The sequence below is a fragment of the Hippichthys cyanospilos genome, chromosome 18 (genome assembly GCF_059441005.1).
Source record: "Hippichthys cyanospilos isolate Australia breed blue-spotted pipefish chromosome 18, RoL_Hcya_1.0, whole genome shotgun sequence".
NCBI lineage: Eukaryota > Metazoa > Chordata > Actinopteri > Syngnathiformes > Syngnathidae > Hippichthys > Hippichthys cyanospilos.
In genome coordinates, this window is record NC_142386.1 from 536,247 (window position 1) to 554,578 (window position 18,332).

At 49.1% G+C, this 18,332-nt stretch overlaps 3 protein-coding genes across 5 annotated transcripts; 2 read left to right on the forward strand and 1 right to left on the reverse strand.

Annotated features, from left to right (window-relative positions):
- Positions 1-660: 660 nt before the first annotated feature.
- On the reverse strand, positions 661-2,711 carry tmem248 (transmembrane protein 248). Its single transcript, XM_088441362.1, has 7 exons — positions 2,697-2,711; positions 2,455-2,613; positions 2,022-2,304; positions 1,797-1,947; positions 1,320-1,530; positions 774-917; positions 661-681 (listed from the first exon to the last, which is right to left on the reverse strand). The coding sequence occupies exons 1-7, from the start codon at positions 2,709-2,711 to the stop codon at positions 661-663; spliced, it is 984 nt and encodes a 327-aa protein (XP_088297488.1).
- Positions 2,712-3,094: 383 nt separating this feature from the next.
- LOC148408277 (dynein regulatory complex protein 1-like) lies at positions 3,095-6,426 on the forward strand. Its single transcript, XM_088440235.1, has 2 exons — positions 3,095-3,113; positions 4,378-6,426. Exons 1-2 carry the CDS (start codon positions 3,105-3,107, stop codon positions 6,157-6,159), a joined length of 1,791 nt encoding a protein of 596 aa, XP_088296361.1. The 5' UTR covers positions 3,095-3,104; the 3' UTR covers positions 6,160-6,426.
- Positions 6,427-7,194: 768 nt separating this feature from the next.
- Positions 7,195-18,063, forward strand: lig3 (ligase III, DNA, ATP-dependent). 3 transcript variants are annotated; one of them, XM_088440232.1, is made up of 21 exons: positions 7,195-7,309; positions 8,148-8,632; positions 9,589-9,729; positions 9,995-10,207; positions 10,291-10,442; positions 11,320-11,486; positions 11,559-11,636; positions 11,708-11,876; positions 12,525-12,680; positions 12,911-13,042; positions 13,116-13,195; positions 13,884-13,971; positions 14,055-14,132; positions 14,223-14,346; positions 15,378-15,520; positions 15,584-15,658; positions 16,227-16,373; positions 16,456-16,600; positions 17,323-17,402; positions 17,499-17,597; positions 17,784-18,063. In XM_088440232.1, the coding sequence occupies exons 2-21, from the start codon at positions 8,167-8,169 to the stop codon at positions 18,030-18,032; spliced, it is 2,982 nt and encodes a 993-aa protein (XP_088296358.1). In that variant the 5' UTR covers positions 7,195-7,309; positions 8,148-8,166; the 3' UTR covers positions 18,033-18,063. The 3 variants fall into 3 exon arrangements, with proteins under 3 accessions (XP_088296358.1, XP_088296360.1, XP_088296359.1); XM_088440234.1 differs by lacking the exon at positions 17,323-17,402; XM_088440233.1 differs by lacking the exon at positions 12,525-12,680.
- Positions 18,064-18,332: the final 269 nt, after the last annotated feature.

Below are 18,332 nucleotides of genomic sequence, written 5' to 3' on the forward strand. Positions count from 1 at the left end.
CGCCGAGTAGTTTTGCACCGCCGACACCGAAAAGGGACGGCGAGCCGGAGACAGACTTGACATCTTAAAGCTCAAACGGGCCACGGAAGAACTTGGGCTTTATTTTCCGAGACGCCGCCGTCGGCATATTTCTTAACGGGAAATCGAGAACGGGCCGACCGTTTGCTTTTTGCTCCGACGGCCGCCGCTGTTCCATTTTACTCCTCGGTGGCGCGCCCGAGCGCTAAGCGGCGTCAGACCCATTTGCCCTATTTCGAAGGGAAAACGATATCAGTTGTAATCGCGCGTTCATTTTCATGAGATCCGTTAAAAAAAGCAAAGACAAATCTATTTTGGCGGCACGCCGATTCCTCAGTGCGCCGCGTCGGCCCGATGAAGAGGCGAGTCGCGGGTAAATCCACAGACGCGCAAGAAAAGCAAAGCGAAAACAGCTGAAGAGAAGGAAAGTCAATGGGAGGTTCCACAAGAATGTCATCCTTACACCCCATATGACAGGCACTTGTATCTTTGGTCGGACCGTCCCAACGTCAGAGTTTTGGAATCATCCTCGAGAGTCCGCCTGGCAACGTGGGGAGTTATCGCCGGGTGCTTTGTTGTTGGCTTTTTTTTTTTTTTTTTTCCGAGATGTCGCGTTACCTTAAGGAATCTTCCCGCGGCCCCTCAGCCTTCCGACAGCGCCGCCTGCAATTCAAAAACACGGGTTCAAGTCCGGGACCTGAAGCAGATCCGCGTTCCATACGTATGGATGGCGGCGGCCTCTTTTTGACACCTACTTTCTCCGAGAAGCAATCGGGAGCGTTTTGCCGTACTTTGCCGGGCCTGCCCTTGATTACGGCGTAGCAGAACATGGTAATGACCATGACGAACAGGAAGTAGCTGGTGTGCATCAGGTGCAGATTAATGAGGGAGCGGTCATCCTGGTCAAAGGAAAGCGCCGGGTTTACACCGGCGAGGGCGGATGTTCAAAAAACTCAAATGCGTTTCGTAAATACGGCCTCGAGACTTTTCTAAATAAGGATATCTCCGTGGTCAAGCTTCAAAACCGATCCATTCTTTAAAAGCCGACACATCCTCATTGCGATCGATACGCATTATAATTTGCTCCGACTGAATTACGCGGCGATTGGAGTTAGTACGGTACCGTGTCCAATAATCGTGAGGTCGGCGTCCGCTCGCTCCCATATCGTAGAGCCGAGCCAGAAGCGCTCGCCACCAGCGCTCGCCAGAAGCGCTCGCCACAAGCGCTCGCCAGAAGCGCTCGCCGCCGTATCGCGGAAAGTACCGTTTGCGGTTCACCTTTCCCACTCGCTACGACCAACCGAGGCGTTCATCTTGCGTCGACTCACGTCGGGCACGATGACGGTGAGCTTAGGGTTGAGAGCGTGGTACACTTTCCCCACCGCGCCCTTGTAACACCAGAAGGGGTTGTAGTCCTGGCTGTACTTTGTGTCCGAGTCCCGCACGGTGGTGAACACTTTGTACCAGGAGGTGGCGTTGGTGTACGTCTCTGGCGCGCAGTGAGGCGGCTGCCTGCGAGAGGCAAAAAAACAAAAAACAACAAAAAACGTGTCCGTAACGTCGCAGGTAAACGCTTTGAGAGGGAACCTCGCTTTTAGTCTCGCTACGAAGAAAAATTTCACGGTAAATGTGTTTCACGCAGCAGAAAAAATATAGATCAGGGCTCATCGACCTTCACGTATAAGCCTTGAGATTGTAAAAGAAACAGAAATTGGGACACACTTTGGGACCCAATTCACCCAATCGGTTTGGGGGGGGGGGGGGCGACGACGACTCACACTGTGACGGGAAATACGTCGCCGGCTGCCGTGATGGTCATGCACGTGCTGAACACCACCTGCTCGCAGCGGCCGTGCAGGATGCAGTCGTCAGCGTTCCAAGATACAGGCAGCGCGAACGTGATGTTGATCTCCTCGTGGGATTCCCGGCCTGAAACGCAAACAAACGGGGAAGCGGTGATATATTCGGAATAAAACGGCCGCCGCGGGAAAAAACAAACTCACCGGACAAGCCGACCTGCTGTCCCAGGACGGTGGCGTACAAGTGGGTGATGTTGCGCGAGTAGCCGCCGAAGGGCCGCTGGGGGTCGAGGGTGAGCGTGACGGGCACCGAGACGTTGACGGAACCCGAGTCCTCGGGCGGCGCCGGCGTGCCGGGCCGCGCTTGCCCGCCGGTCGCCGCCGGACCCTCGGGCGCGGCCGACTCGTTGAGGCCGTGTTTGACGGTCTCGTTCTCCGACACGCAGAAGTCCAGCTCGTTGTAACGCAGCAGGAACGTGTTCCAGTCCTGCGCAATGAAAATCCCCGGTTGGGCTTTCTACGCTTCGGGGCCGAACAAATTTCCCGATTTCGCTCCGTTGCCGATTTTCTCTTCCAAATGAAGCTTCCGGAAAAGAGTCTCAATGTACAGCAGCGCCTCCCGCTGAGCCGGACCCACCTCGGTTAACTCCGGTGACTTGATCTCCTTGATCTTGAAGAAGTAGCCAATGGTTAGGAAGGCAATGGCCACTGCGCTGACGCTGATCATAAAGATGACCAGCGGCGGGCGGTTGTTGATGGAACTTCTCAGGTTCTCCAGAGGGTTCAGCAGGTACACCTGCGCAGCAAACACGGAGCCACATTGTAGTTACGGACCCGCGTTGTTGTTGCTTGCCCCCGGGAGGCGGCGGGAGCCCTCACAGATCCTGAATTCATTTTTTTCAATCACCAAATCGCGTCCTCGTCTTCTATAAAACATCGATGGCTAATTAAAGTGATAACGATCGGCGCGACGTTTGGGATTTTGTAACGATCAAAAACTCGTAGGATTGCATCGTAGCTTATTATACTTTATAGTATTCGTTTGTCCAAGGATCAGTAAATTGGCTAATAACGAAGAGGGGGAAGGATTTCGCCGTTGGCTGTTATTGTGTTCGTGTTTTTCTTTAGGCTCGCCGATGAACCGAATTTTGCGAGTTTTTACTATTTTGTGCTGACCTCTTGGTCTACGGGGCCATTTGGTTGAGCCAAGCCGATGCGCACCTTAAAACTCGGGCGTGGAGTTGCGGTTCGAATTGGATTCTGGTTGGGGTTAGGCAATCTGGTGCGATGGCTAAGGTAAGCGCTGGGAAATGCATTACGCCAATAAGATGCCCGCGCTAAAATAATAGGACAAACAAAAGAGCTCTGTAAGTCGTTCGTTTGTATTTGCGTTGCACCGCATTGGTGTTAGGCGCTGACACAAGGCTGTGTGCGGCCTTGTGTCGGGCTCTCAAAAAAGAACTTGTTTTCATTATTGGCACGGCATACTGGCCGTGGGCTGGATTGCTCGACACTCACCATTTTCCCTGGCGGGCGCTTGTAACCGGGAGCTCCGTGGAATCGCTAGAAACCGAGAGAGAACCGTCTTGCCTAGTCTAGCAAAGCTCCGATGCTTGCTAGCTAGCCTGCTAGCTGGCTAGCTAGCGCGCGCCCGCCGCCGGGGCCGCTGTTGTTAGCCTCGCCCGGAGAAAAGTTACTCGTTCCGCGATAGAACGCCGAAAAACAAGCAGAGGTGGTGAGTGGAGATGAATCCGACAACACCACGTCCCATTCTTACGTCTTGTTTTCGCGTATATCTGTTTCTCCGTACGCACTTTACGTCAGCGAACGCATCGTTGACTGATGCGCCGCGAGGTGCCGACTCCGCCCATCCGCAGTGCGCGTCTCTCAATTCGAGCGCTTCTGACGTCATCGCCCAAGCCAAAAAAATCAAGTGTTGGTAGAAGACGCTGGGCAATATATAAAGCGGAAGTTCGCAGTGTTAATATCCAGCGACGTGATTGATAACGCGATGCCGTTTTGTAAAATCCATTGGGAAAAAAAAATCCGTTTGAAATACCAAACGTAGCAATTTTGACTGCACAGAAGCGCTCTGGCTGAAGTTGGCCTGGCAAAAGGATCGAAAACCACACTGGTCTTTTGTTCACAACATTCAATAAAAACGAGTATAGAAATGAGGCGTTTCATTAAAAAGTCTGTCCCTTGTTCACGCGCAGTAATTTTTCTTTCTAAATCGTTCAAAAATAATTTCAAAGACGCTTTAGTCACAGTAGGCCAGTCCTTTGTTCGCAAAACGTGAGTTCAAATTCTACTCGGTCTTTGGTTCGCACGCTGCGAGTTAAGCGAAAAAGGTCATTTGCCAGCGTCATTGAATTCCGACAACCGTAAAACGAATTGTGTGATGACATCATCCAACCACAGACTGTGATGTCATCGCACATCATCTAATCACAGAGGAGTGATGCATCTTTGACTTCTGTTGGCGTTCGCCCATACGGGAAGTTGTGCGCGGTCCCCTTTAGGAGGAAACAACCTGAGCGCGCGTTTCGACGAAATGCAGAGCCAGGAAGGTGCCGCAAGCAGGCAGGAGGCCAATGAGGACCCCGCAGCCCCGGCGGACGGAGAGCCCATGACCGCCCAGCAAGTCATGCGCCTGCATCACGAGCTCCTCTCCTTCTTCAACGATCTCCAGACGGCGGCCGACGCCAAGCAGTCGCTGCGGAGGAGCAAATTCGAGGAGACCCTGCGGCTGCGTACGGTTCGCCTGGAAGACTCCAAGGAGTTCAGCAAGAAGAAGCTGCAGGAGATCCGAAACGGCTGGGCCGAGGCTGCCACCAAGACCACGCTGCCGGACCTCCTGGATGCCCTTAACGCGCAGCAGACGCTCTGCTCGGAGATGATGGACCACAAGATGGAGCTCATTGCGGAGCTGCAGAAGAATTGGCAGGACGGTGACGAACGCCACTCCATCGACCTACGCAAGCAGACAGAGGCCCTGGACTTGATGATCGAGCGCATGGACAAAGTGAGGAGCATGACCATGGCCAACAAGGAGCTGGCGCAAATCCAGAGCCCGCACGACATCTTCTTGACGCAGAGCCTGCGCGAGTGGGAGGGCTACCAGACCGAGCTCCGGGCCCGCCGCAAGGAGTGGCTGACCCAGAGGAAGCTGGCCATGGAAGAGTACGAAAACGAAATGCCCAAGCTGGAGCTGGCGCAGGAGGAGTGCAACACAAACAAGCGCGCCATCGACATGAAGCTGATGGAGCTGGAGCGCGAGCAGGAGGAGATTAAAGGCAAGTGCAACGTGCTGGAGGCCCGCAAGCTGAGCTGCGACGAGAAGCCCGAGGTCATCTACCTGCTACGCAAGCGAGTCAACACGCTCAAAGTACAGCTGAGCGACATCATGAAAAAGATCCAGGTGGAGGAGGAGAGCTTCCAACGGCGTGAGCAGTATCTGCTCGATGACATCCGCCACAGCATGGCGCAGCACAAGCGCATCCAGAAGAAGATGAAGCACTTTGCCCTGACCGACGCGCAGACCTTCGTGAAGATGTCCAGCATGCTGGTGGCCGAGGTGAAGCTGCTGGCCGAGAGCGCCCTGGCGGCCGACTCGCACCTCTGCGCTCACCTGGGCCTGACGTGGGAGCGTCCCGTCGCCACCATGGACCAAATTTACCCCATCCAGCCACAGGACAGGTTCAAAATGGTGGCGCAGGTGTACGCCGAGAGCGTGGCCGAGGTGGACGTGAAGACCATGGTGGCGCTGCTGGGCCTGCTTTCCGACGAGCTGGGCTTCCTGATGGAGAACAGCGAGCACCTCGGCTTCCTGTACAACGAGCGCCGCGCGGCCGAGAAGCTCCTAGGCCTCCTCAGCGCCTTTGACTTCTTTGACGACGATCTCAACAGGCTGGCTTCGTTCCTGCTCAAGTACGAGGAACAGCACCGGGAGAAGGCGGGACAAGCCGACGAAGATCCGGACGGGGGGGCCGCCGCACTGCTCATTCATCCCAACAACGTCCTGCCGGCGTTTTTGAGTTTTGTCAGCTACCGCGTGCATTGCATGAAGAACTCTGCGCTGCGTTATTATCTGGACTGGGACGCCGACGCGGATAAAGCCTTCTGGGAGAGTATGGCCGACATTATCCCGTTAGAGAAGCTCCGAATCTGGGATGCTGCCGAAATCGCTTTGACAGAGTACCTGGCTGTCTTAGAGGATAATGCTGAAATCTTCCAGAAGAATCTGACATTGGGAGAAGAGAACAGGGAATTGCGCAGGCAGGTCACGTGCGAGAATGACGTCAGTGCTTTTCTGCTCAAGGATTTCTTGGAAAAAGATTAAATTTAGCCCTTCTAGTCAAGGGTGTGCAGACATCCCAGTTTAACTGCTGCGGTCCCGGTTTTTACATTTTTTTTCCCTCTGGATTTTGTACCAGCTATCCTGGATAAAAAGAAATCTATCCAGGGGCACAATTTGTTCCCTTTCTTTAGGGGGGGGGGGGGACTATTTTTTTCCCTTTGTTTTGTAGACCCGAAAGATTCCCCGATCTTCTGTAGACCAGAAAGTTTCCCTGTGCGTCTGCGAGTTATTAAAAGGATCTGTTTGGTTTCTGTCCATGCGTTCATCACACACATGCGCCCCGGTGCTGAGAGCCGCTCACGCAAGCCAAGAGGGGGAAACAGGCGTTCCTCCTTTTTCATGTCTTCATTCAACGATGCCGATGCGTTAATTTAGAAATATCTTATGGAAAATACACGTTTAGGATCTTTTTATATCACTTGTTCTATGCACTGAACCATCAATCACTGTATTCTGGAGACATAAAAGGCAGGATTCAGGATTTGACGACCAATATTTTCACAACAACTCGGTACTTGTGGATTCTTAGTTTTCAAAACAGGTGTCCTCCACCCTCCATTTGCACGCAGGCCACGTAACACAATTCCAATATTTGAAATAATTGAAACTTGAAAATGCACAAAGCAGCCGCTGTTCGCGAAAAGATGAATACAATAATCACTTGTTGACAAAATAACAGAACAACAAACAATAAATGCAACAAAGGCCTTCTTGCGTGTACCGGTCCAATATGGCTGCCGCACTCACGCGTCAAACAAGCGTGCATTTCGCGAGTGTGCGGGGCCCTTTAAAAAGAAGTGCTCACTTTGCCAAGCTACTTTTTGCCTAGCAAGCCTGACCAGAAGTATACATATGCATTCATAATGAAGTACACTTTGCAGTAAAATAGTCACGCGTTCCAGCATGTTTGACCCTTTGATGATAAAAAGCTACACATTTATAACATCATAGACATCATTCACCTGTGAATTCACATGATATACGTCGCACTGACTCTTCGCTTTTACTTTGTAACAGGAAGTGAGTAAACCATAAGCGTAACTACAGTAAACCTGACAGCTCAAGTGGCTACAACAATGCGCCAAAGCCTCAATTTAAACCTCCCCCTTTCACTTTGCCAAGAATCAGCAAGGTAAAGTCGCTATCGCCTCTTATGGTGTCATATGGTTGTTTATAATTAAGTTTTGTATGGAAAAAGGCTGTTTGTATGAGTGGGGGCGTGTGCAGAGTCGTGTGCGACGTGGTTAAAACACTGTACACGAGCTAGCTTAGCTAGCACCTTAACATAACACTTAGCTCATTCCACACTCAATAGAAATGACATTTGAATCGTCTTATAGTCGTGCCTCGTTACTTTTGTTTTACAATTGTACATCGCCCACTGAAAAAACACAATACAATATAGCCTACATTGTTTTTGTCAAGAAGGTGCTTATAAGTCAGTGTTATTCTTCGTCGAGGCATTTATAAAGCAATTCCTTTCAGAGAAAATTATTGTCTCAAATGACTTAAGATTCAAAATATACTAGACTATTAATTGAAAAACATTAATAAAAATCTAAATAAATCAGTGCTCACAACAAAGGCCAAGAAGGATAAAAAATAAAGCATTGTGTTGTGTATGAATACGTAGGCTCCAAGCATGCGAAAATTGCAGAATTGAGACAGAGCGTGTTACGTCACAGACCTTTGCTACTGCCTTGCATCTGCATAAATAAACAGGGTGGCATCATTTGTTTTTTGGGGCAATTTTATTGCATTAAAAAAAAAAAAACCTGCCGAAAAGTAGTAGCAAAGACTCGGGCCAGGGCTATGGCAGTTATGGCATAATGCCTGGGTTTGTAATGCTCTCCCATCCTACGAGATTTCGTCCTAACAACACTAGCATCGGGTACTCGATAATGGATTAGTTTTTGAGGAATTTATCACACCTCAAGCGGTCACTAATCATGTCCTTTTTTCCTTCTCAGGTTGTGAGTGAAAGTGTTGATGCACAGGTGTGTCATTTTGTTTGCCAAGAAGACTGTTTGCTTTCGCCCCCTCGCGCCCCGACTCTTCCCAGCGTGCGCCTTCTTTTCGCGTCTTGTAGCCCTACCTCCTGAATATCGGCGCCGCCGCCATCTCCAGCGTCGCGGAGCCTTCTTGTTCTCCTCACATGCGCCTGACACCATGGCGGAGCAGCGCTTCTTGGTGGAGTACGCTAAGCGCGGCACGGCCGGCTGCAAGAAGTGCAAGGACAAGATCGCCAAAGGAATAGTGCGCATCGGCAAGGTGGTACCCAACCCCTTCAGCGAGTCGGCCGGCGAGATGAAGGAGTGGTACCATGTCAAGTGCATGTTTGAAAAACTGGAGCGCGCCCGCGCCACCACCAAAAAGATCGAGGATATCACCGACCTGGAGGGCTGGGAGGAGTTGCAGGATGAGGATAAGGAGCTCATCAATCGACACGTCTCTGGTATGCTCAATACATTTTTCGAGTCAGTGCTTGTCGAACTTTATACACTGAGGACCATCTTCAAAATTATTCTGCTCGCCAAGTATCTAAAAAAATTACCACCATTAACGCACACTTGCATCCTTGTTTATCTTCAATGAGACCTCAACGCTCGTAAATGTAAGGATACACTTCATAAAAGTTGAATCAATCATCTTAAATCCCCTGAAATACTCTGTAAAAGTTACTTTAATAAGAACAATCTGTGCTGTAAAATCTTCAGGTACCGTATTTTACACACTATAATGCGCACTTAAAAGCTTTCAAATTTCTCAAAAGCTGACAGTGCGCTTTATAATCTGGCAAACCTAATACAGTGCATAAACTGCAAGTTTTTATTTTTGTGTGACGAACAAATAAAATAACGCAATCACCCTGCGCAATTTCATTTAAAAATTTAATATTTAATTGAATCATAATCATATACATTTTTTTAACTCTGGATTTGACTTGGCATTCATCTAAACAGTCTTTTAAGGTAATAAAAGGTATTTTTTTTCCCCCCATTCTTCAGAAAGTAATTTCCACAAATCGTCTGTATTCTTAATTTCTGATTGAAAAGTTGGACTGATCTGATTGTTTTGAGATTCTTTAGCTCCGCTCCATTCAGTGGAAGCCTAACGTAACCCCAGCGGCTGCTGTAGCTTCTATTCTATGCACCCTATAATGCGGTATGAAAACTGTTTTAAAATAGGTCATTCAATGAAGGTGCGCCTTATACTCCCATGGGCCTTAAAGTGCGTAAAGTCTGTGAGTAGTCTGTGGCAATTGGTCATAGTTTTCAGACATTTAGACGTTAAATGTTGATTCCGTACAGCGAGCGGACTTCCCACAGCTAACTAGCTGGCACAGCTAAATGGCTGAATCATCTTCCTTCTCCAAAAGGACAGATCAAGTGTGTGCATTTGTTTTTGCAGAGCTGATGGCCAAGGTGAAGTCGACTCCGCAGAAGAAGACACCGCCGGCCAAGTTGAATGCGTCCTCCGTGTTGACGTCTCCAGGCGCCGACGCTGCACTTGCATCGCTAAACGCGCCTCGAAAGTTTTCCGGCTTCACCGGTAACTCCCCATTCACTTGTTTATTTGAAGCGTTGCGGCATCATTAGCATCTATGCTAGTTTCTTATGCTAGTGCTACACAACATTGTTTAGAATTGAGTCGAATTCACAAATCTAAACCAACAAAAGAAATGAATACATACAATCACATTTTGAAGGTCAACACTCATGCCTGAAGCAAAGTGAAAAGAAACCGTTAAGTAACTTTAGTAGCCCCTCAATGAGTTTTTGCTGTTATTTTTTTCCAAATCTGCATCCAATCTAAGCGGCCAAGGCGGGCTCGTCCTCGTCGTCGCCCTTGTCGTCGCCCGCCAAGGCCAACCAGGGCAGCGCTCTGGCCACGCAGCTATGCGACCCGCACCACAAAGATTGCCTGTTCCGGGAGTTCCGCAAGCTGTGCGCCACGGTGGCCGAAAACAACAGCTATAACAGCAAGACGCAGATCATCGAGAAATTCTTGCGCAAGGGCACCGGCGGAGGTGAGACCCGTCGAAAAAAGCGGCCCGGTGCCTCTCGGCGGCAGTTTAATCGATATCCCCCCCCCCCCCTTCCCCCCATGCAGATAAATTTCATGGCGACCTGTACTTAACGGTGAAGCTGCTGCTGCCCGGAGTGGTAAAGAGCGTTTACAACCTCAACGACAAGCAGATCGTCAAACTCTTCAGCCGCATTTTCCGTTGCAACCAAGACGACATGGTGCGAGATCTGGAAAAGGTCTGGAGAACAGTCCATATGTACACCTCGCATCCGAAATGTTAGCGTTCTCGCTTTTCTGTGTCGATGTTGATACCTGTTTTGCGTAAAAAAAGGTCCCCGATCGTCTATTTGTGTTGTCGGTGCTGAGAGACAAACATTCACACTGAGGCTGCAACTTACCTTCGAATCGGTGATGAATCGAGACAAAACATCCTTTAATATCCTTCCTTTTAATAAATACAGGACACGGTTTCATATCAACATTTTGGAAAACACACAAATTATGATTCATATACTGGCTTAGGCAGTCAGAAAATTGGCAGAAATGTTATTTGTGAAGTTAAAGCAGATGTCTGCAATTTGTTATTTTAGAAAAAAGACATAGTCCACTCGCATGGAGGGCTACAGAAATTGGAGACTTTTTCTTGTTGAAAGTGACATTTTGTGGCTTTCGACAATTTCAGATGAACCCATTCACAGTTAAAGTACGGTACAAATGGATTTTTGGTGGGCTAGCTATCATTTGTAACCAGTAAACATGGATCTCTGATGTCTAAAGATGTCGTTAGCATTGAATGTTTTGAACGAGATCCCTAAATAATTATCGATCCCAAATATTTTTTGATAAATGCATTGATTAGTTACTGAAAACGAATCCACTTTCATGCACTGCAGAAATGTGAAAAAAAGTCACGACAAGAATATCACATCAATCTATGTCTTGTCAATATGTTTACAAAGCTGCAAAAATGGGCAAAATTGGCCAATTTCAAAAATCCAATTTAAGAAGGGGCTGATCAATCCATCAGGCCCCAATTTGCACTCTTGTTTTTGGCCTTTGAAACGATCGCATGAAAACTTCGAGGGGAAGCTTTCACTTGCGTCTCCAAACCAGGGCGACGTGTCGGAGACCGTTCGCATGTTCTTCGAGGAGAGCGAAGCCTTCCCACCTTCAGCCAAGAGCCTGCTGACCATCCAGGAGGTGGACGCCTCGCTCACCCGCTTGGCACAGCTCACTAAGGAGGACGAGCAGCAGGCCGAGCTAGAGGGCATCGCCAAAAAGTAGATCGCCGGCGCCGCTCGCGCCTCGTCGCCAACGTCCCGTCGTTACGTTCCCGCTTGCCTCGTCCTTAGGTGCACCGGCAACGACCTGAAAGGCGTCGTTCGCCTCATCAAACACGACCTGAAGATGAACGCCGGAGCCAAGCACGTGTAAGCCGCGTGTCCTCTCGCGTCCGCCGAGCGCTCGCCTTCTCCCCGACCGCGGTCTTTCGTGCGGCCAGGCTGGACGCGGTGGACCCCAACGCCTACGACGCCTTCAAGGCCTCCCGCAACCTGGGCGACGTGATCGAGCGCGTCCTGAGGAACCAGCAGGAGGCGTCGGACGGCTCGGGGCCTAGGAAGCTGCTGACCGTGGAGGCCTCGCTTATGACGCCCGTGCAGCCAATGCTGGTTGGTCAGCCGCACTCCGCGGTCTCCGCTTGGGCGCAATGCCCATAATGTTTTCTCGCTGCCCTTAGTCCTGTGCCAATCTGGTATCACCCGGTGTAATGCTGCAACTTTGCAACCCATCGTCACGATTGGCAAAGCTCTCCCATATTCTCAGTTATGAGATGAGAACAGACTATTGCAGCCAAGTGGAGACCGCGGAGTATAATTGTGTTACGTTGTCGAAAATGTCACTCTCCCGTGTTTTGAATTTCCTGAAATCTCAATTCAGTTGCCAATTCAGGGTGCTAAGAAACACCTTACGCTAACTATGGCCTTGACATTCAGTCATTAACCCTTTTAGTGCCTGAATATAGGCAGTTATCTTGTTTTTAAATGCCATGTAAACAGGCACACTAACCCGAATAAGCTCTGAATCAGGAAAAAGACCCTTTTTTAACCAGTCTATGTCGTCATGTAAACACATTCAGGTTCCCTTTTTAAACAGGTTATTTGTTTGTCTTCTGTGCATGCCCTCCTCACCCCCCCCACCCCAAAAAACAAAACAAAAAAACAACACACTTCTAAGAGTAATTTTCTCAAAATTCCAAATGTGCCACTTTTTTGGAATGAAAACGAACACCCACCACTGTCTCAATAACACCCTTCCAGGCGGAGGCGTGCAAATCCATCGAGTACGCCATGAAGAAGTGCCCCAACGGCATGTACTCAGAGATCAAGTATGACGGCGAGCGTGTGCAGGTGCACAAGAGCGGCGACAGCTTCAGCTACTTCAGCCGCAGCCTCAAACCCGTGTTGCCGCACAAAGTCAGTCTCACGATGACACACGCGCACGCATACCGCGATCAATCAGTAGGAGCTCTTGTATGATTAGCAGCCCGGAGAGACGCTCGCGGTGGGCCATTTCCCGCAAGGACGTCTGGGCATTCGCTCTCTCGGCATGTCGCGGGAAACACTCCGGGCTATCTCGTTTGACAGTGTGGCCACTAGATGGTGCTACGCCACAATGCGTAAGAATGACTTTTGCTCGTCTGCAGGTGGCTCACTTCAAGGACTACATCCCGCAGGCGTTCCCCGGGGGCCACAGTATGATTTTGGACGCTGAGGTGCTGCTCATCGACACCAAGACGAGCAAGCCGCTCCCCTTCGGCACGCTGGGCGTGCACAAGGTCAGAAGGTCGACTTGTTTTACAACCGCCATCAAATCAGCTGACGGTTAGCGGGTCCTCTCTCGTCCCCCAGAAAGCGGCCTTTCAAGACGCCAACGTCTGTCTCTTTGTCTTTGACTGCATATACTTCAACGGCAACAGTCTCATGGAGCGGTGAGAAGATCGTTAAACATAGATATAAAAAATAATAGCACGTGTCAATGTGAATCTTGAAAATGACCTTTTTTTTCTAACTGATCCACTGTTTATTCACGTTTTTTCGTACATTATTTTTGTTTGATTTTTCCACTCAGCTCACCTGCTATTCACCCATGTCCACAATAGCTTAACAACTACAGATTTTTCAAGGTTATTTGATTAAAAAGTGCTGCGCTATATTGATTTGTCAATTTTTTTAAATGATATTTATGTGAAAAATGAAAATGCATCGTGTTAAATTTTAGTTTTTTAATTATTGCTTTTTTGAATTGAAAGGTATAACAATGCTCTGTTTGGAATTATAGCCATTATAGTGATGACGATAATAATGTTCTTCATAAAGAAAGATATTACAGTCATTTTGTGGTCTGTAATGCAAGTAAAAGGTACAATGAGTTCTTAAAAGTATGATTTAAATAATCCTGGAATGACTCATGTATATGGCTAAATAATACAATTAGTATTGTCTTATCGTACGATTAGTATTTTTGGAGGGGCGGCAGAGAATTCACATTTTCACATTCACATTTTCCTCAATAAAAAAAGAGAATTGACAAATGTCAAGATTGAAATATTTTTATTTTTAAATTGAGAAAAGAAATCTTGCAAGCAGCTGAACTAAAATGTGGACTGCGGCCCGCAGGCCGTTATGCGAGCGCAGGAAGTTCCTGCACGACAACATGGTGGAGGTGCCCGACCGGATCCTCTTCTCGGAAATGAAGCACGTGACGGTACGAGCGCGTCGACCGCCTCAGACTTTCTTCACATGCTAAGTATCTGCCGTGTGCGCTCATGCGTGTGTACCATATTTTAGCGTGCGGGAGATCTGGCCGACATGATTACTCGAGTCATCAGAGAAGGTTTGGAAGGCCTGGTGCTCAAAGACGTCAAGGTCAGACTTTTCTTTTCCTCTCCGTCGCGACGACGACGACGGCGTTTTGCTTATCGTCCTGTTCGTTTCCTTTCCGCGCCCGCGGGGCAGGGCTCGTACGAGCCGGGCAAGCGGCACTGGCTGAAGGTGAAGAAGGACTACCTGAACGAGGGCGCCATGGCCGACACGGCCGATCTGGTGGTGCTGGGCGCTTTTTACGGGAAAGGCTCTAACGGTGCGCGTGCGTGTGTGTCATTCATGAGGACAAGTGCCGCAGAGTCATTTCTCCCCGCCGCAAAGCCTTACGTCATTTACCCTCTTGACAGCTTTAGTGCCATGTTTACGTTCCCGGCGAGTTGGCTCCAAGCCACGGTTTGTCATACGCCACTATTTTAATGAAGACTTTTCGAAAGCATATGCCAGCGCGCTATTCTGTTCCGATCCGCCGGGCGAAGCGGCGTGCCCCAGTCTTCCGGGTACCGTATTTTCCGCACTATAAGGCGCACCCAAAAGCCTTCGTTTTTTTCAAAAGCTGACGGTGCGCCTGATGATCAGGTGCGCCTTATAGATGGATCAATATTGAGATGGAGAATGAAGTGATGAAGTTAGCTTTACCTGTTTCTTTTGTGTGTTTACCAAGGTTGCTCATATTGACGTTGAGTTATTATGCTGTTGAGAGTTCAGAGTTATTATTATTACTTTGAGTATTAATATATTGTGATTGAAAAAGTTTTAAAATATGTCATTAATTGAGGGTGCGCCTTACTTTCCCGTGCGCCTTATAGTGCGGAAAATGCGGTGCTGTGTTAGTCATTCTCGCAAACTTGTTGTTCAGTGATATATATTCATGCCGAAAGGTCATAAACTGTAGGTATGGGCCGATAGAAAGTGAACATTGGGGAAAATGTTTGTTTTTTGTCCCGTTTTTGTTTTTGACTCTTTGTTTCCACCAAGTGAGGGTGAGGAAGGAGGAACAGAAGTCATGCTAATTGCTAAGCTAACTTAAGATCGACGTGGCTGGCGGCGTATGGAATCTGGAAGGGCCGACGACATCCCGTCATTAAAAAGCAAAATAGCGGGCAAATGAATGAGTTTTCGGTCCCTGGAAAAGAATATGAATTTAGACCGGTAGGTCACGTGTCAGTGAGGAGTCGCCCCCCATAAGTGTTAAAGGATATTAACATTGTAGAAAGTATTTGATCGCCACCGCGGAAGTCAAATCTGAATGTAATAGCTGAAGATGGGTGTGTTTCTCCCCACATGTAGGAGGCATCATGTCCAGCTTCCTGATGGGCTGCTACGACCCGGACTCCAAGAAGTGGTGCACCGTCACCAAGTGCTCAGGCGGCTACGACGACGCCACGCTGGCTCGGCTGCAGAAGGAGCTGGACGTCGTCAAAATCAGCAAGGTCGGCCGGGCGCCGCGCCAGCTCGCTCCTCGCTCCTTTTTCCATTCCGCGTGGTTTCCGTAGGATCCCGGCAAAATCCCCGGCTGGCTGAAAATCGTCAAGAACTACTACCCGGATTTCCTCATCCGCGATCCGGAAGTAAGTCGCATCCTGAGAAGCGTGCGGCAAACGTGAAACGCTCTTTTTTTTTGGTCGTACGAGTCATAATTGCTACTCCGGCTCGGTCATCCAATCCAAAAGCAATTGTTCCGGTCCCTCAGCTACCATAAGTTTGTTATGTAGTTTACAAAGAAAGAAAATAAATATACTTTTTGCAAGAAGTCCAATTGGAATGATTCCAATCCTGTGATTAATCCACAAAAATGTTATTTTTAAAAGGTCCAAATCCAAATATTTTGTTCACCGTAAAAATATCCGCATAAATGTTTGTTGAAATCTCGTCGGTTTTTGACTGTAAAAAGATCGATAATCTCATGGTTTGAAAACTCCAAATCAAATGATTATTTTTACAATGAAATCATGGCACGGAAATTAAAAGGATGGAAACCCAAGATCCAAATCTATTCTAGGTGCAAATCAAAGTATGTATGTACAGTATCCAAACCAACTCAAGGTTCAAAAAAAGTCCGTTTCCATATTTGCTCGCCAAAGGTCTGACACTTTGATATCGTTGTGTTTTTTTCGCACGTTTTGCTCGGGATGGCAGCAAGCGCCCATTTGGGAAATCACGGGCGCCGAGTTCTCCAAATCGGAGATGCACACGGCCGACGGCATCTCCATCCGCTTCCCTCGCATGACGCGCATCCGCGACGACAAGGACTGGAAGAGCGCCACCGACCTGCCGCAGCTCAGAGTGCGTGGTCTCCGCCGGCGGGCGGGCGCTCGGGCGCTGGTCGGAGCCACCTTTGACGCGGGTTCTCGCGCCGTCCCGCCAGGAGCTGTATCGCGTCTCCAAGGAGAACTGTGACTTCCGAGTGACGGCCGGACCTTCCGGCCGAGACCGGGGCGAGTCGGGAGGAGACGGCGGCGGCGGGAATCCGCCCCCGCCGGAGTCGGGACCGGCCCCGCCCAAGAAGTCGAGTGAGTTGGAGGGGGCGGGGTAGCTAGAGGGCTGTTCATTGGGCAAATAGTGTAATACCCGGGCGGGGCTACGACCCTGGCAAACAGGCTTTGCTTCTGCCGCGTCCATTGTAATTGCGCCTCCACGGCACTAGGTGGTGCAGTGGCACTCTGACGCAGTCTGTGCGGGCATTATAAACTTTTAAAACCGCTGTCTAATATTTGTTTATCGCATTAATGACGACTGCGATTTAGAAAAACATCAGCACAAGGTTTTATCATTTTTCTTCAGTTAAAACGTCGCAGATGTCGGCGCTCCGATCATAATGTTCCACATTTTACATTTATTATTTCATATTTCCTTTGAACGTAAAGCAGTACAGTTCATCATAAAATAAGGACGTTTGAAACAAGGGTTGCTTTTTGGCAGCTCGGTGGGGTAACGGTTAGCACTTCCGCCTCACAGTTAAGAAACCCGAGTTCCAATTCACGTAAAGTTTGCGTGTTTCCCCGAGCCCGCGTGGGCAAATGTATCGGACGCGCTAAATTGCGCTTAGGTGTGATTGGGTGCGTGAATGCAAAATGTTAACCTGAAATGTAGAAACCGATAAAAGTACTGAGTTTGAATGGAACGTTACATCGTTGTTGAAAATTCACCGCCTGAACGATACAAAAGAAAAGTGGCGTTTTCCGCGAGAAGGTCTCGGAGTCGGGATTCTATTTTCACTCCCGCGTGTCGGCAGGTGGCGGCACCCCGGCCAAACGCAAGGCGCTCAAATCTGAGGCCGGCTCCCCCGCCGTCAAAGCTCCCGCCCCCAAAAAGGTAGCAATCCGCACGCGTGGCACTTTTTATAGAAAAAGAAAAAAAAGGGAACTAACTCGGCATGGATGTTGATTTTTCTTTTGTTTTTCCTCACAGGTGAGGAAAAGCCAAAGCGTGCAGAGCAACGGACACGCCGGAACGGCGGTGACGGCGACGCCGTCTCCCCCGCAAATGCTGCACCCCCACGGCGACAAGGTTTCTTCCTCTTGATTTATTTTTGAACCTTTCTGAGCAAGTCTGTTTGGTATTGATTTATTGATTCAATATTTTCATGTTTGAGGAGTGACTATAGTGTGAAAAAATGCACGAGTATTCAAATCGTTTAAATGAATAGCCAATCAATAGCGACCATAAAAAAAGAAGCCTTCTTTTGCGCATTAGACCCTTCTGGACATCTTCAGCGGCGTTAAGCTGTTCCTGCCCTCCGGCGTGGACGACTTTGCCAAGCTACGGCGCTATTTTGTGGCCTATGACGGCGACCTGGCGGCGGACTACGACGCCGCCTCGGCCACCCACGCGTTGGCCGCCGGCGACGCCCGGGCGGACGAGGGCGGTGGGCGGGCGCAGCGGGTCACGCCCGCCTGGATTTGGGAGTGCATACGCAAGAGGCGCGTGGTCCCCCCTTGCTAACCGCCGCCTCCTTAAAAAATGGAAAAACATCCTTTGGTCTTTCTTTTGGTCACGCCGTCACCGCGGTAACCCCTTCAAGGCTTGCGATCGCTTGAGGTCATTCAAGTCATCAAGTCTTCGTGACGTCTTTAATGTGTCGTTTTTTATTTTCAATTGAAATCATGAGCTGAAGTCTGAGCAAGCGTGAAGCAAAGGTGTGCTTTTTAAAATAAAAGAATGAAAAAAAATCTCCTTCGCACGCAAGAATAACTCATCAGAAAGACTTAGTTTTGTAAAGGTCGTATACCCAACTGTAGTTAA

Excerpts from the sequence above, each read along its gene's own strand:
- tmem248 (XM_088441362.1), bottom strand. Across the intron at positions 2,305-2,454 it reads AGTCACCGGAGTTAACCGAG|GACTGGAACACGTTCCTGCT; the intron begins GTGGGTCCGGCT and ends TTCATTGCGCAG. Across the intron at positions 1,948-2,021 it reads ACAGCAGGTCGGCTTGTCCG|GCCGGGAATCCCACGAGGAG; the intron begins GTGAGTTTGTTT and ends TTTGCGTTTCAG.
- lig3 (XM_088440232.1), top strand. The coding sequence starts at position 8,167 with ATGCACAGGTGTGTCATTTTGTTTGCCAAGAAGACTGTTTGCTTTCGC. Across the intron at positions 13,196-13,883 it reads GGCAACAGTCTCATGGAGCG|GCCGTTATGCGAGCGCAGGA; the intron begins GTGAGAAGATCG and ends TGCGGCCCGCAG. Across the intron at positions 15,521-15,583 it reads ACGTCGTCAAAATCAGCAAG|GATCCCGGCAAAATCCCCGG; the intron begins GTCGGCCGGGCG and ends TGGTTTCCGTAG.